The sequence below is a fragment of the Balaenoptera musculus genome, chromosome 5 (genome assembly GCF_009873245.2).
Source record: "Balaenoptera musculus isolate JJ_BM4_2016_0621 chromosome 5, mBalMus1.pri.v3, whole genome shotgun sequence".
In the NCBI taxonomy this organism is placed as follows: domain Eukaryota; kingdom Metazoa; phylum Chordata; class Mammalia; order Artiodactyla; family Balaenopteridae; genus Balaenoptera; species Balaenoptera musculus.
In genome coordinates, this window is record NC_045789.1 from 26742711 (window position 1) to 26758791 (window position 16081).

Here is a 16081-nt window from a genome sequence, read left to right on the forward strand (position 1 = left end):
ATCCCTCCCCCCTTTTCCCCTTTGATAACCATAAATTTGTTTTCTATGTCTGTGAGTCTATTTCTGTCTTGTAAATAAGTTCATTTGTATTATTTTCTAGATTCCACATTTAAGTGATATAGTATGATATTTATCTTTCTCTCTGTCTGACTTACTTCACTTAGTATGATCATCTCTAGGTCCATCCCTGTTGCTGCACATGGCATGATTTCATTCTTTTTTCTGTACTTTAAATAGCAGAGAGGAGTCACTTCATACACTCCTTCCAGCGCATCCTTGGGTCCCAGCTGAAATGTCATTTTCACAGAGAGGCTTTTTCCAGTCACTTAATCTGAAATCGATGTGCCTTGTTATTCTCCATCTTAGCATTTCTTTCATAGCCTTTACCGTAATTATTCAATCATAAGTTTACTTGTGACCTTACTAGATTGTCTTCCTTACTAGATTATTAGCTACCTAGAGGCAGGGTGTTTGTACTACTTTTCATTACTGGGTACACATCACTTAGCACAGTGGCTGGTGCTTAATATATGTTTGTTGAAATAGAATTAAATAGCACATATTTCTGTGAAGTCCAGAAATCCATATATAAAACCAATTCGAATACCCAAAATAGTTTTATTTTAAACATTTACCAAATTTAAGTTTTGCTAGCTTCTGATACACAGACATGTATATCTACATGACTGTTTATATATGCGTATATAAATACATATGTAATTCACATCTATGGTAATATTTTGAGCTTTACCTATGAAATTAATTTCAATTTGGGTCAAATATTTCATCTTTTGCAAGAAACCTAACTTGTTCATGAAAATCTTGAATCCATCCGAGGTAAGGAATAGAATCCCGGGTAGGACTGGGATATGGGAGTGGGGTGGTCAGACATGCCACTAGCCCATACAGGGGGCATTGGTGCAAATTAGAAAAAGGAGGCACATCATCTGGGCAGACACGGCCATGCACCAATAAACTCGGCTTGGTGAGTGGAGCAGGACTTCAGCTCCCATTCCCTGACACAGCTGGATGCCTTGCACTGAGTGCAACCGGCATGCAGGTGGCAGTCCTAGAGGGACGGTTCAGTGATGGTGCAAGCAGAAGATGATGTTCTGGCCACCCTTGTACAGCTCCATTCCTTGCTAGACTGATTTAATTTGTCTGGAGGAGGTTGGTCGGGTAGGGGTCTTTTCTTCTCACCACTTCTGATGATTTAGCTGAAGGAGATCTCCCCGATTGAAAAAGTCCATTTTTCAGGTTCAAGTGCGCAGATGGCCATGCAGCCTCCAAGTGGGCTTTCATGGTTTAATCTTAGGAAATAGCCCAATGTTGATTCTTGATTCCTAAAAAAAAATATGCTGTGATCTGGCTGTAGATGAGCTTTGCAATTTCCCTCTGCAAAAAACGAATCAGAAGTTAGTTCACTTGTATAACACTGCTTAGTGACTATTTGGAAATTCTATCAGTGGCGCTGAAAATAAATGCAGCTAACTCATCAGTGACCCGATTTATGGACTGTCGTGACTAAGAGCAGATGGGATCAATTCTAGCTCCCGTGGATCAAGAAGGAACAAGTCTGTCTCATTTCAGTAATCGTTCATAAACTCTATATCTTTAACTTAGGGTCACAGTTTATAACATCTGCATAATCTTTTAAAACCAAAATTAATTTACCTTTAAACGTCCTTAGTCTTTAAGTATGAACCATAAGGAAGGCCTGTTCCAAAACTAAGATGAATTCATCACTTGGGGTGGGAGCTCACAGCACTGAAATAGAATTTTTAAAGGATTTTTTTATTTTGGAAAAACAACATAAAACTGGTTTTGGGGAATAAAGCTTTAGATTGTGGAAAGCAACCTAGATTGGATCCCTGGTTTTTAAACTACCTAATTAGATGAGATTGTACAAGTGATATAATCTCGATTGGATTCGTTTATAGATTCGTTTATTAAATGAGAGTTTAAAGTCTTAAAGTCTTTATAGCTCTATGATTTTCTTTATATTAAAAAGTCTTCAAAGCAGGAAGAATGTCAGATAAAGCAGTCTATGGGATCAGAAGAAGCATTTGTGATCACAAGCATACAGAAGTCTTGTGTATACCCACAGCCCCTGGGAGAAACGTTAAGTAAGTCATAGGGGCCCTCCAATGAATGAGCTCAGGTCTGGACTGAATATCTCAGCAGATTCTTCTCAGCTATTCTAATCTGTCACCTCTTTTGGGAAAAACCTAGCTCCACTAGTAAATCCGGGCCCCGGAAGAGAAAGGGGCCGAAGCCTTCTCTAGCCACTGCGACCATTTTAACAATAATTAGTTTAATCAGCTATCCACACCCACCGTCACCAACTTTTACATTAGCTTGGCGAAATCTGTGCCTGAAGAGTGAAGCAAATCCAGATATGGTGAACGTTCCTCCATTGCCAAGATGAGAAAACTGCCTTATCTCCTCTTCAGAACCCATCTACCAGAAAATCAGCTCCCCTGTTAAATACTCAAGTGGGCAGAAAGCACATTTTGTGATGCAATCCCAAAGAGACTCCTCTTGATGCCAACTTGCGGGGATCCAGTCAATGCCAAGTCGCCACTCTTGATAAGGCACAAATCACTTTAGAAACACCTTCTTTATGCAGACTTTGTCTAGCGGGGGTGGCGGGAGCGATTTAACTTATTTAGGTACCAGGGATACGTAGCGCACCCCGCTCATAGACGCCTGCAAACCCACTACTAATTCTTCCTCCGGAGCTGATGCCTCTGTGTTTACACCCCTACGGAGATCTCCCCAGGAATTTTTTTTTTTTTTCCATCTAAAATGAATGCTGATTCCAAGGCCAGCTTCTTCTCCGTTCCTCCACCTGGGTCAGGGGAACCTGCGTTCCTGCGTTCCCGGGGAGGCACCAGCGGGGCCCGGCTAAGTTCCAGGGCACAGGTGGGGCCCTCGAACGGGGCGTCCGGGGCCAGCCCACCCAGGACCCAGGCGAGAGCAACCCTTCCAGGAGGCCCCGACACCCCACCTCACGCACACGCGCCTGTGCCACTCCAAGAGCGCGCAGGACTTAGGCAAGGATGGCTACATCTTCTCGGCACAGTCTTCAAACCACCTCCACATACTCAGCGGCGTGCAGCATCTGGGCTGTTCCCCCCGTCTCTCAATCAGACCCCCAGGAAGATTTGTACCGGCTCGAGCTTCACTTTGGAAAACACCGGGGTCTGGGGGGAGTCCAAGCGGGCCAGGGGAGGGAAAGGGGCCGGAGAGCTCCCTCCCGCCAACTCCAGCCCACTCGGTTCATCTTCCCTCCCGGGAGAGGCGCGGACCGGGACCGGGGCAGGGGAGGCCCTGGAAGGGTGCCCCCCCTCTTCTCGCCTCCCGCAGCCTCTCTTACTCACTTTCTCTCGGCGCCTCAGCTCGGCCGCCTCACGCCCGGGGTCGTACGGAGGGGCTGCGCGAGGAGCGAGCAGCGGGCGGGGAGCCACCGGGCCGCGCCCCAGTCCCAGGCGGGCCGGCCGGGGGACCGGGGCCGTGCACGCCCCCACCCGGACGGCGCGGCCAAGCGGGCGCGCGGCGTCCCGCGCCCTCCAGGCCGGCTCCGAGGACTCCGCCGGGCCCTCCCCCTCCGCCCGCCGCCGCGGCCCGCGCGGCCCCTCCCCACCGCACCCCGGAGGCCGCCGGGGCCGCCCCCTCCCCTCCCCCCAACCCGGGCGGGGGCGCGCGAGCAGCGGTGACGTCAAGGGGCGCGCGGTGGCAGCACCTCCCCGCGCGCTAGTTAAAAAGAAGAAGAAAAGAGGGAACGAAACATGAGAGGCTGTGTGAGAAGCTGCAGCCGCCGGCAGAGGAGACCTCAGCATCATCTAGAGCCCAGCGCCGGCCCTGCCTCCGCCTGCCCCGCCGCCGCCGCCGCCGTTTCTGTTCCTGCTACTACTGTCTCACCTAAACAACTCCCGTTACACGGACAAGTGAACCTCTGTGACCGTCTTCTCCTCCTCTTCTATTTCCTCCTCTTCCAACTCCTTCTCCTCCTCCCACTCCTCAGCCGCCGCAGAAAGCCCCCCACCCAACTGACACTGGCACCACCGCAAACGGTGTCAACCGCACTTTATCTCGGTCCTCGGGCTCCCCTGAGGCACTGGGCCCATCGCCTCGTCTTTTATTTTTTGCCAAGTTGCATCGCTCTACATCTTCTCGCCCCCGCCACCTCTCTCTGCCTCTCGAGTGTCCCGCCGCCCCGCAGCCTCCTCCTGGAGCTGCGCCCTAGTGCCCCTGCTGGGCAGTGGCCTTGCGCCCCCATCCTCCCGCGCCCAGCCCCTGCCGCGCGGGGCAGGCGATGCTGAAGATGCTCTCTTTTAAGCTGCTGCTGTTAGCCGTGGCTCTGGGCTTCTTTGAAGGAGATGCTAAGTTTGGGGAAAGAAGCGAAGGGAGCGGAGCGAGGAGGAGAAGGTGCCTGAATGGGAACCCTCCGAAGCGCCTGAAAAGGAGAGATAGGCGGATGATGTCCCAGCTGGAGCTGCTGAGTGGGGGAGAGATGCTGTGCGGTGGCTTCTACCCTCGGCTGTCCTGCTGCCTGCGGAGTGACAGCCCCGGGCTGGGGCGCCTGGATAGCAAGGTAGGCACGCACCCGCCTCGCAGCTGCGAGATTGGCACACTGGCTGGGTGGGGTGCCTTGTGGCTCCGGCAGTGCTGGTGACTGGAAGAGGGGCGAAACTTCTGTGGGGAGTTCTTTTTGATAACTTTTCTAAAGCGCTAGCGTGATTCGTTTGTGTGGTCCTCTGGGGTGCGCAGATACCTCCCTCCGCCCCCAAGAGTCCCCGGTCGGGATGCTGTGCAAAGCTGCCTGTCTCAGAAAAGAGAAGCTTCTGTGGTACCCGCATTCTGGGCTGGGTAAATATTTTATAAGAATCGCGATTAACAGTGTGTTTTGGATCGAATCGGGCATTGGTTGCGGTAAAACTGTAAATGAAGGTGGCTGTGGTTTCTGGTTTATTTTTCTAGGGTAAAAAGATTTGTGCAGTTTTCTCCACGTGCTCGGTTAGAGAGAGGATTGAATCGTAAAGGATGTTGAAGCACGGTTGGTTTATGATCCCCAGCCCCGTCAGAGGGGGGGTGTCTTGCATTACAGTAGTTAAACAGCGAAAAGGAACTCCTGGTACTCCAGTTGAGAACCCCAAAATTGGCGAAAGATTTTGCTGGGGCATGTTTATCACGTAAAACCGAGGCGATTCTCCTCCTGTCACGTTTTGTAACATTATAAATTCGGGTTTTCAATGGTAGTTAGTTGTCTAGGAAGATCTTCTCCAGAAACTTGTTTTAGGGGTAATGGCATTTACATTTTCCCGATGTTAATAAGTTTAAACAAATATGAAAAGAGTGTTGGTTGGGTGTAAAGACATGCTTATATTTGAGTTTGCAACAACTTTCTTGCCCTGGGTTGCAGTAATGTGTGTTCTCTACTGCATTCCAAGGAAAGACTCCGGGGATCAGTCATTAACAATCCCTGCGCGTGAAATAAACAATCAGGTGTCTTTGCCCACCCCCCCTCGCTTCCCCCATTTTAGGTTTAATTAAGAATTCCTCTGTTACAACACTGCAGTTGTCAAGGTCTGAGAGACTCTTGGAAAACTTGTGCTTCAGTCTTGCTGGCCCAGGCATTAAAAAAAAAAAAAAAAAACCCAGGCTGAATCTAATTTTTATGCTCAGTTCACGGTAGATTTCACTCTATTCTCATGTAAACAGCTCCTACGAATCAACATATGTGTCTGGGTGGTATCTCTCACTTTGTTTTGTAACAAAAAGCCATATTGCATCATTTAATTTGCTCAAGTCATGCAAATAGGAAAAAATCAATAGGACAAAAAGGGGTCGACTTATCCTCCTCCCCACTAAACTGCTGCCCACACACAGAGTCCTGTTGCTTATGGCAAAAGAATAACAACAACACCATTGTGTTTGTTAGTTGGTTCACTAATGGGTGAAACTAGAGAACATCATTCTCTTTCAGTCCCCAGCTCTGTCCAAATGTTCATGCCTTTTGAGGGAGCATTTGTCCAACTCCCTCTATTCCCAGCTGAGTGAGAACTGTCTTGCTGCAGGTTTTCAGCTGTAACTCTCTCTTTATTCTTACCACATGCAGCAGTAGTCTGAGATTCAGGGAACAGATATTCCAGCATTTTGTTCCAAACAATGTCATTAAGCTCCTGTGTTGTAATTGAATTAAAGTACAAAATCGCTACATTCACATCAGCTCCAGGGTTTTTACCAGGAGCCGGACAGAACCAGGAAATTGAGAGAAAGGATTCGAAATATTTGGCATTAAGCCTCCCCGTGTGCAATATATGCTATGAATATACCAATGATCCGAAGACCCCTGCAATACTGAACTCTTCCAGGTACAGGAGGAGTGAAAACTTTTTCTTAACTAAATGTAGTGGGGAGCTGAGGGCGGGGTGGCGCTGAGGCTGAGGGGAGTTATAACCCTTAAGAGAAGTTATATAAATTTTTTTAAAGAAATCATTCTTTAGGAATCATTCTGCCACGTTAGCTATCCACATTCCTTTCCGTTTTATGTGCTTCCAATCTCCAACAAACCCCTACTCATTTGGAAAACGTGTCTGAATTAAATTTGGTACACTAGACTTTGCTGGTTCCATTACGAGTGGTTTATAAACCAACAGTACTCAAATTGTTCCAATCAGGGATTTGATATAGTTATACATATGCATTCTTGACCCATGTTAGTTCTCAAGTTTTAATAGTTTTTAAAACATGTTATTTTATAATAAACTTCAGTGTTTCCCTTTTTCCCCCCTAAGCCTTCCTGGCTTATAATATATGTTAGGGTCTTATTTCATAATGTGTGTGCAGGAGAGATGATGGCTATTTGAAAGGGCCCTTTTTTGTTCATGAAAAAAAAAAAATTTCCCCAGAAAGATTTGTGCAACTTTTCAAGAAACTACAGGAGTAGCTTTTTCCTAAGTGAAGAAACTTCATAGACAAATAGATAGTAGCAAACTGGGTAGAATATTGATCATGCTTAGCTGTGCGATTAAGTCCAGTTTCCAGGCTAACCCATTTTCTTTAATATGTAATGAACTATTGAATGTAATTGAGTTCAATTCTTTAGCCATGGTATTATTCTTCTAAGTTATTCTATATTTGCATTTCTTTGTATATTTTAATAGTTTTGTGTACTGTAACGAGATGGTTAACTACTGTTACAAATAAGTACTGCGAATATCTAGGAAGTTATATTGTCTTAGCAATATTTTTGCAGCTCCTAAATACAAGATGCTAAAAGGATCTAATTCCCATTAGCCAAATTGAATCTGCAGCCAAATGAAATACCCCCATTTCTAAAACTTAACTTGTAGCCACAGAGGCATAGAAGCTCTCTCTACCTTGGGTGGTTTCACAGCCAAAGCTGTCAAGGAATGGGTGAAAAGTAATTGTTTTCAAGTGTGCCCTTTTACAATCATTTGTTTGCTCTGGCTCTTTCAGGGACAAAGGCTATTGTTGAACACATCCAACTAAACAAATAACTCATCCTGGGGTCCCTTTAACAGCTGCCTTAGTACAATGATCTATTTACATATTAGCCTAAAATTGAAACTGAACTCTTTAATGACATAATCCAGCACTACAGTCCAGAGACGCATGTGTTCTACCCAACAGCTGAACAACCTTGTAGGCATATGAGTTTTAGAAATAACTTTTTGTGTACCAAGTGATCTTAAGGCGTCATCTTAATATACTGTCCTGTATTTTCTCCTTTTGTCCCCTCATCGAACCCATGTGGGTGCCTTTTTATCCTCTCTGTTTAGTTACTTGATAAATAAAGAGAAATACAGAAGGTCTCTGTCACCCATTTTACTATTTGTTGATAAACTGTAGTTGTAGGCCACGCTTCACTGTGTATTCCAGGATTTATCTTACCTTCCTTGTATGGATTTTACTTTCATGTGGCTGAAGATTAGAGGATGACCTGCCAGATGTTATAAATTAGTCAGCAACAGCCACAATCATTACTAGGCACACTGTAATAATGATTCGAAGTTTTACATGATTTCCAAAGTGTATTTAGTTTAAACCGCTATAATTTGATGGTTTCATATATGGCTTTTAAAAATTGAAACAGGATATTAGCTTAAATTTCTTCTTAAGATTGATGACATTGTCAGACATAAAGTTAAGGACCTGTATAGACACAGACACTTAGGCAAAAAAGAAGAAAAAAATACCCTACACACAGCAGCACTCATCTGTCTAAAACAGCGCTGCAGCTTGGGCTGAGTCAGTTTAATTGACTTCAGTAAGACTATTGGTTCATTGAAACCAAAGCCAGAATGATGGCTCTATCTATCTTCAAATAGGTATTTACACTGCAGACCTCACACAGAGCAAAATGTTACCATCCTGCTGGGTTGGAACAGCATGAAACTTTACAAAGAATAATATTATACTTGATTTCAGATAATTTATTGAATCCTATTTCTGCACTTTTGATGAGAGATCTTGTGGCCAGGACACATTCCAAAAATTGTAAAAGACAAAATTCTTGAGGCCCTAAAATCAAGCTCTTCCTGGATAGCAGCTGGGAGAGTATATGGGGATCATTTTGTTTCAGCTATAAAAAAAATCTAAGCATGCATGTTCTCCATAAAACCAAAGGTAATTACATTCCAGTTTTTCAGCCAGCAAAAGCGGTGGCTTCAGCATCCTGCAGTTGTTTTGTTCTTAGTGGACTGCCGTATGATAAACAAACAGAACAAAGTTGAACAGTATTAATATTGAATAGATCTGGTGAGGTCTGCCAGAGTATGGACAACAAAAGACATTTAAAACATTCTTGGAATGCAAATTCTAAGTGTCTGGTGTATGTTTCCCCTTAGAAAACTTTAACCATTTAAGCCATTGTCATTTAAATAAATTGATAAAAATCAAAATGCAAACATAATTGTGATTAATAATAACTTTTCTGAATATTGTAGATAGTTACGACTCATCATATTTATACACATATATTTTTTTTCCTAAACAGGGTAGCTTCTATTGGACTTTTAAAATTTCAGCATGCCTTGTATTCAACGATTTTTTTTTAGTTGCTTTGCTCTTTCAGATCCAAATTTTGTGATCACTTAGAATATCTTTATCCTAAAAAGTAGAAGCCATATGATTCACTCAATTTACTCAAATTAGAATCTCAACTGAAGAATGAAATATTTGCTTTAAGCAGTGATCTAGAGTTTAAAATGTTAATTTCAGTTCATAGTTCTAAAGAAATAATTAAGTATAAACATAGTTGTATAAACTGGGAAAACATAAAATTCAATCCCATTATGGTGTTTTTTAACACCATATGGTGTTTTTTAATATAAAAAATTAATGCTTAATTTAGACAGCACTACATTTCACATCTCAATTATTGTGCTGATATTCTATATTTATATTTATTAGAGGAGGTCCTGAAGTCAGTTTTTAAAAGTTAGTGCTAGACACTGAAACCTATTTTATCTGCAAGTTACTAACCTCAATGAATCAGTAACTCTCAAATTAGTCTTATTGATATAAAAGACATAATAATACTGTATAAACAAAGATAAAAGTATGCCCTTTTTCACTGAAACTCACTAAATACTATACAAAATCACTTTTATTAAACTCTTGTGTTTTTCGTGCATATAACATACCTGAGGAACTAGTTAGAAAATTTTTCCTGGCTAAAATACAATGAATTATAAAAATTGGTCTTAAACCTGTTTGACTCAGCTTCAGATATTATTTTTATAGAACATGAAAGGGCGATATTTCCCCCACTTTAGAAAACTTTCCCTATGCAATCTGTATATTGAAAATTAATTAAAATGAGAACAATGTAATTCAAGTAATATCTTTGAGAATGTCGTTAGGAATTTCAGGAGTGAAATAGATTTTTACCCAAGACACAAATAAGCCATGTCTTAAAAGTTGCTTTACATACAGTTGTATAAAGGTATTTGGAGTTTTAAAGTTAAATTATCAGTCAGTGTATACTTTGAGGCAGAGTAAGAAAAAGGGTTCAAGAATCTATATATAATTGTCATTTAATTTTTCACACCTGAAGGACAGATAAACAGACTTGGATTTGCAAGAGTAAGAAGCATGTCTGTGCCTTCCTACCCTTTGCCCTCCCATCCCAACCCAAGAGACTGCACTTGTGTCCTTATAAAGACATACTGTATTGTGACTTGGTGATTCTTTGCAGACAACAGCTAAATGACACTTTTCTCTTTCCATGATGACCAAAAAACATAACTAAACCTAACTTCATGGAACTAAAAAGAAGTTTGTTTCTAATTTATGGCTTTCAGATGTTTTCTGTTACCAACAACACAGAATGCGGGAAGTTACTGGAGGAAATCAAATGTGCACTTTGCTCTCCACATTCTCAGAGCCTGTTCTACTCACCTGAGACAGAATCCTTGGAAAGAGACCTGGCACTTCCCCTGCTCTGCAAAGACTATTGCAAAGAATTCTTTTATACTTGCCGAGGCCATGTTCCAGGTAAAAAAAAAAAAAAACAAGATACATTAAATCAACTACTGCAGAATAGCTTTCCAAGATACCTGTTCCTAAATGCTTGCTTAGGAGAGTGTAAAATTTATCTGCCTTTCACAGTATCTATTTTTACCTCATAATTAACTGTTCAAACTTGGAACCTTTTATTGCTGCTAAAATTGCCGCTGTCATTTCAGACTACAAAACAATACATTGTTTTGTTGAAGGGTTTAACATTTCTTGTTAAATAGATAATACAGTTGGTAATCTTTACACACACTGGATTATCAGCACAGATTTCTTGTTGGTGTCTTTAGTCATCAACGTTGATATCAAGACAGCTTCCCCTTCTACACAGCTGATACATAAGTGCAGATTGTCCACCGACTTTTAAGGTATTTCCTTAAATAAAATATCATTCAAAAGGCCCCAAAAAGTAACACCTTACAAAGCACTTCCATATATAATGACTAATTTGCTCCTCATAAACCCTGTGAGGTAGATAGGAAAGGTCTGGTCGTTTCCATTTGACAGATGAGGAAAACTGAGCCTTAGGAGAAGTTAAATGCCGTAGCCAAACTTGTACAATGAGAAAGTGATAGGCTAAAAGAAGTTTAAGTTCTTATGCTTATAATGTCCCAGATATACCTGGTCACTATCGTCTTTTGGACCCTAATAAACATATAGGCTCTTGGGCATTGATTAATTTTACCATCAGAAGCTTGTAAACCTTGGTGGTTGTTGCTTTAGGTTGGAAGAATCAACACAGAGGTAGAAATGAATTTAACGAGACCGATTCTGTTTAGTTAGGCAGTGTCACACACAAACAAATCTACTGAAACTAACAGTTTATAAAACTCAATGGCACTGAAGGACAAGACAAGCTTTAAGAACTGTAGGATGCACTTGGAGAATTTTTTTTAACTGCTATGCACATTTTACTTTTTTCTCTGACCCAGAAAAGTGTAGATTTTTGTATTTTTTATAGAGCTCTCTTAATAGCCTAAGAAAACATTTTGACTAGGGTTGCTTGCTTCCTTTGGTGTACCATAACAAGTATCTAAACCCATTCAATGTGAAAATATTATTATTGTTTTTTTAAACTGCAGCCATGTTTCTAAGGCTTTCCTTAAACCAGCTGTTTCTTTCTCTTTATCACATTCCCCAAAGCAAAGTAGAATAGGTCACGGTTGCCTAGATGGCCTGCCGAGAAGCGATAACAGATTAGGTCCAATAAAGTTTTGCTGCAAATTTCCAGTCTGGAAGGTTTGCCTTTACCACTATAAATTGAAAATGGTATTGACAGTGGGCATTTTTATCTACCTTTATCTACTTGCGATAAATACCACCAGGCTGGAATTAGAGACTCATCTGTGGGGTGCTTCCTATATTTGAAGTTATTTTAGCTTCCAGAACAAACAACAAAAAGCAATATCCACTGAAAGAGAGAGCACAGCAAACAACTCAGGAGCCAGAGCTGCAAGCACCTCACTCCCCAGATCAACATATGTGGTGACGAATGACAAATTTATTTTTCTACAAAGTTTGTATATATGTAAAACTGCTGAAGTGCATCAAGATGTCAAGTGCTTTTGGTGGCCACCCAGGCTGCCTTGAAAGATAACCAGATGAAAGCTCCACTCCAGTGGTGGGTGGAGCAACAAGGGTACTTTTCAGGGCCAGGCCAGCAGGCTTTAGCAGCGAGCAGAGGGGGCTTCCTCTGCATCCATCAAATGCTAATAATTGCTCTAAATACTTGTCCCAAAAGTGAGCTGTAATAACACACTCTTTGTGTTACTTAGGTTGATCAATTTGTTAGCCAGACTGATCCTTGGCACGTAGGTTACCATTTCCTAAAGTGTGATGAATCAGATGATAATCCTCCCCTCAGCCCTGGCCCCCAGCACAGAAGGCTCTTTAGAATTCTAGAACACTCGTTTTTCAGAAATTGCTCAAATTTGTAATAATTTCACCTTCTTAAGTCTATTTAATGACATGGATTGCTTTTCTCCGAAGTTCGAAATTGTGAAAAACAGCTACTTTGTGATTCTTTTATTTTATTTTTTTTTACTATCCTCATTGTTAGCCTCATCTTTCTGCAAATCAAAAACATGAAGAGGAAGGGACCTTAAGGGTTGTAGTTTGCTAAGAGAAGGGAACTGCTGAAAGGGGTTGAAAGAGAGAAAATAATTCTAGAGACATCTTCATTTCTTCCTCCACTGCCCAGTTCGTAAAGAATTAAACACATAAATGGTCTATCCCTTTGCTTCACCCTCTTGGCTTTAAGAAAGTGCCACTCACTTTGGGATATACGTATACCTGAAAGACAGCTACTCTCTAGAAACTTTAATTCAGAAACATTCATGGTCTGCTTATTTCCACAAAAATGAAAAGAAGGAAATTAAAAATCACTACAGTGAGGATACACTAGAGTTTTTTTTTTATTAATCATAATATTCTCCTGTTGTGACTTTACTTAGGGAGATAAACTCTTAAAACTTCTAAAAAAATACCCAAATTTCATTAAAAAAAAACCACAGGAACTCTTTTCTCAATACCATGGGTCTCGTCTTTTGCCTGAATTACGATGAACAGAGGAGATGCTTTGCTGTTCACTAAATGATGGCCTAATAAATACCCTCTGTGGAAAGGATAGGAAAGGACATCTCTGGGCCTTGCTTCTCCCTTTATACTTGTTATCATAGTGATTTTTATCACTCTTGGACCATCATGTCTCAGCTGTAGGTTATGGTAGTGTGAAATATCTGTCTGTACACAATTAGTTCAATTGGTTTAATCCCATGGCTAAAGAGGCCAAGGTCAAGAATTGATTCCACTGAGTTTCTCGAGTCCACAGCCACTCCTGACCCAGTCAGATATCTTACACATGTGTCTCATTAGTGCCCAAGAGAGCAAACCAGAGCAGATATATGAATACACCAAAGTCTATTCCCTCTGCTAGAAAATGCTGTCTAGTGCAAGCCTTACAGATGGTAGGGTTTTTCCATATTTTCCTTATCGTGATGAACAGCATATATAATGAGGAAAAAATAACTTTTCTGTAGCATACATGCTCAGAGAAAAGCTAGAGCTTAGAAGACTGCACAGAGAATATTTATTTATATGTCAGTACTTTATAGGGTGCTTTGTGGTATCGTAGGACGGGGTTTATGATCCAGGAGAAGAGTTACAGTACCAAAACATTTGATAAATCATCAGGAGTTGTAAAAAAATTACAGCTGCTGGAATCATCAGTGGACTTCCATTGTTAGCGGACTTCATCATATTATGATGATCCAGGGTGAGCTGCACACCTTCAGTAAAATGCTCTTCAGTGTTTCCTTCCAAACAGAAGGGTACCATTTGGTAAATTATATCTTCCCTGGCAATAAATGTTAGCCCCATGTCCTGAAACCAGATCTCTTTTAGTTCTTCACAGGAAAATATATCTTACTCATCCCTGCTTATAAAATCGGGTCATTTAAGGTAAAGTACTAACAAAAGTATTAGATGTTTCAATTCAAAGTAACATAATTGTCAGAAAAAATGCCCATATTTTTATGTAAAAGTCTTCTGAGTTGGCTCCCTTCTTCCCACTTAGATTGTTCAGTTTGTCTCAATACTGTAAAAAGCTCGGAATAATTCATTGTTAACATTCTGGTTTTGTTTTGTTTTGTTTTGTTTAATTTGCTAAGAGAGCATAGTATCTCTGGAGCGACAGAGTTTATGAATCTGTACTCATTCATCTTCAGATGTTCCATTTGAAAATGATTTCTCATTTCCTCATGTTTGTCCCCAGTTAATAATTCCTTATAAAATGGAATTAGCCACCGGCATTGTTCATTAATTTTCCTGTAAGATGGTATTGGTTTGCAGACTGTAATGCTGGAAAACAAATATTTTTTTAAAAAGCAAACTCAAGATTTCCTCTGAATTGCACTTTGGAATTTTTCTGTGACCCCTGCAGGCAAATAATCACATTAAAACAAAAGTTCTCCTTCACACATTCAGTTATAAATAGATCCATAGTATGACAGTCTTCCTGCATGCATCAGATTGACATGGAGAACTCCCTACCTGAAGGTTATATATATATATCTACATATCTATATATATTTATATATAAAACACCTAGCCCCCAAAAACTTCTAGCCCCAAACTGTGAAAAGTCTGATTTAGCAACTCAGTTTTCCTTCTCTTCTTTTTACCTCAACCAGAATTATTTCACACTACCGGGCAGTTTTTTTTTTTGTTTTTGTTTTTTTTTTGTTTGTTTGTTTTTTATTTTTGGCTGTGTTGGGTCTTCGTTTCTGTGCGAGGGCTTTCTCCAGTTGTGGCACGTGGGGGCCACTCTTCATCGCGGTGCGCGGGCCTCTCACTGTCGCGGCCTCTCTTGTTGCGGAGCACAGGCTCCAGACGCGCGGGCTCAGTAGTTGTGGCTCACGGGCCTAGCCGCTGCGCGGCATGTGGGATCTTCCCGGACCAGGGCGCGAACCCGTGTCCCCTGCATTGGCAGGCGGATTCCTAACCACTGCGCCACCAGGGAAGCCCCAACCGGGCAGTTTTCATCTGATGCTTAGCCATTAAAGAATGGAGGAGAAAAGTTATCTTTTGCAAACAGTGAATTGCTGAAGATGAGTAAAAGCTGTTGCAGCCGTCATTCCTCTCCCCAATTTCTAATCCCTGGATTTTTTCAAAGAAAGATAACCTCCTCCCCAGCTGACAGCCTCCTTGCCTCCTCCCCAGCTGACAGCCTCCTTGCCTCCTTATTCTGCCTACCTCCCCCACAACACACACACACACTCCCAAGGACATCTGCTTTTACTTGCCAGTTTCCCAAAGACAAGATGTTTCCCAGTAGCTGAGTCAGATATTGGCCTTGAAGAGTCTGTCTCAGAAATTTAGCGGTGATCCATTTCACCCAAAAGTTAGGTCAAAATGTATATTATGTTTTAACCATTTGGGACCCACGGATTCCAAGATTAGCTTTAGGTTTGAAGGGGACCTAGGTCAAGCTCACAGAAAATCAACTTTTTAGGGTCTTTCATGTTCCATTGATGCGCCTCACTTGGTTGTCCCCAAATTCTTGTTCTTGCAAATCCTTGCAAACTTGCATCCATTATACAACTTCTAAACCTCACCTGAGTTACCAGGTGCCTTTGTTACAAAACTGATTGGGAGTACAATAATCTAATTTGTTAGGAAAAAATCAAGACCTTGAGCATAATTAAAGGTATGAAACCAGAAGCAGGAATTTGGGACATCATATAAAGTCAACTCTGATAGCAACATCATATTTTAATAGCAAAATCATCAGAATATGGAAGTGAATCTGATTAATTAATATGCCCTCCCCCCAATAAAAACCTACCTTATTAATTCAAATTGTAAAAGTAATGTCAAAATTTTTTTTGTAATAGGATCTTCTTTCTTATTCAACTTTTTATTTGATAAAAATTCTTACTATGTAAGAAATAGAAAAAAAAGGTCTTTCAAATCCTTTTAAGTCTACCCTGCATTTTTGTTTTGGCTCGTTTTAATATTTTTTTCATTGAGGGGT

At 41.4% G+C, this 16081-nt stretch overlaps 1 protein-coding gene and 1 long non-coding RNA gene across 4 annotated transcripts in view; one reads left to right on the forward strand and one right to left on the reverse strand.

Moving 5' to 3' along the window:
- Nucleotides 1-605: 605 nt before the first annotated feature.
- Nucleotides 606-3560, reverse strand: LOC118895650. Its single transcript, XR_005019990.1, has 3 exons — nucleotides 3384-3560; nucleotides 1675-1767; nucleotides 606-1395 (listed from the first exon to the last, which is right to left on the reverse strand). It is a non-coding gene; the product is annotated as an uncharacterized LOC118895650 (long non-coding RNA).
- A 212-nt stretch (nucleotides 3561-3772) lies between these two features.
- The window catches only part of LOC118895558 (hedgehog interacting protein), a 92603-nt gene continuing 80294 nt past the window's right edge, over nucleotides 3773-16081 (forward strand). For all 3 annotated transcript variants that reach the window (XM_036852837.1, XM_036852835.1, XM_036852836.1), the window contains exons 1-2: nucleotides 3773-4597; nucleotides 10335-10527. In XM_036852837.1, coding sequence (XP_036708732.1) covers nucleotides 4319-4597; nucleotides 10335-10527 — 472 coding nt within the window. In that variant the 5' untranslated portion in view covers nucleotides 3773-4318. The remainder of the gene's footprint in view (nucleotides 4598-10334; nucleotides 10528-16081) is intronic.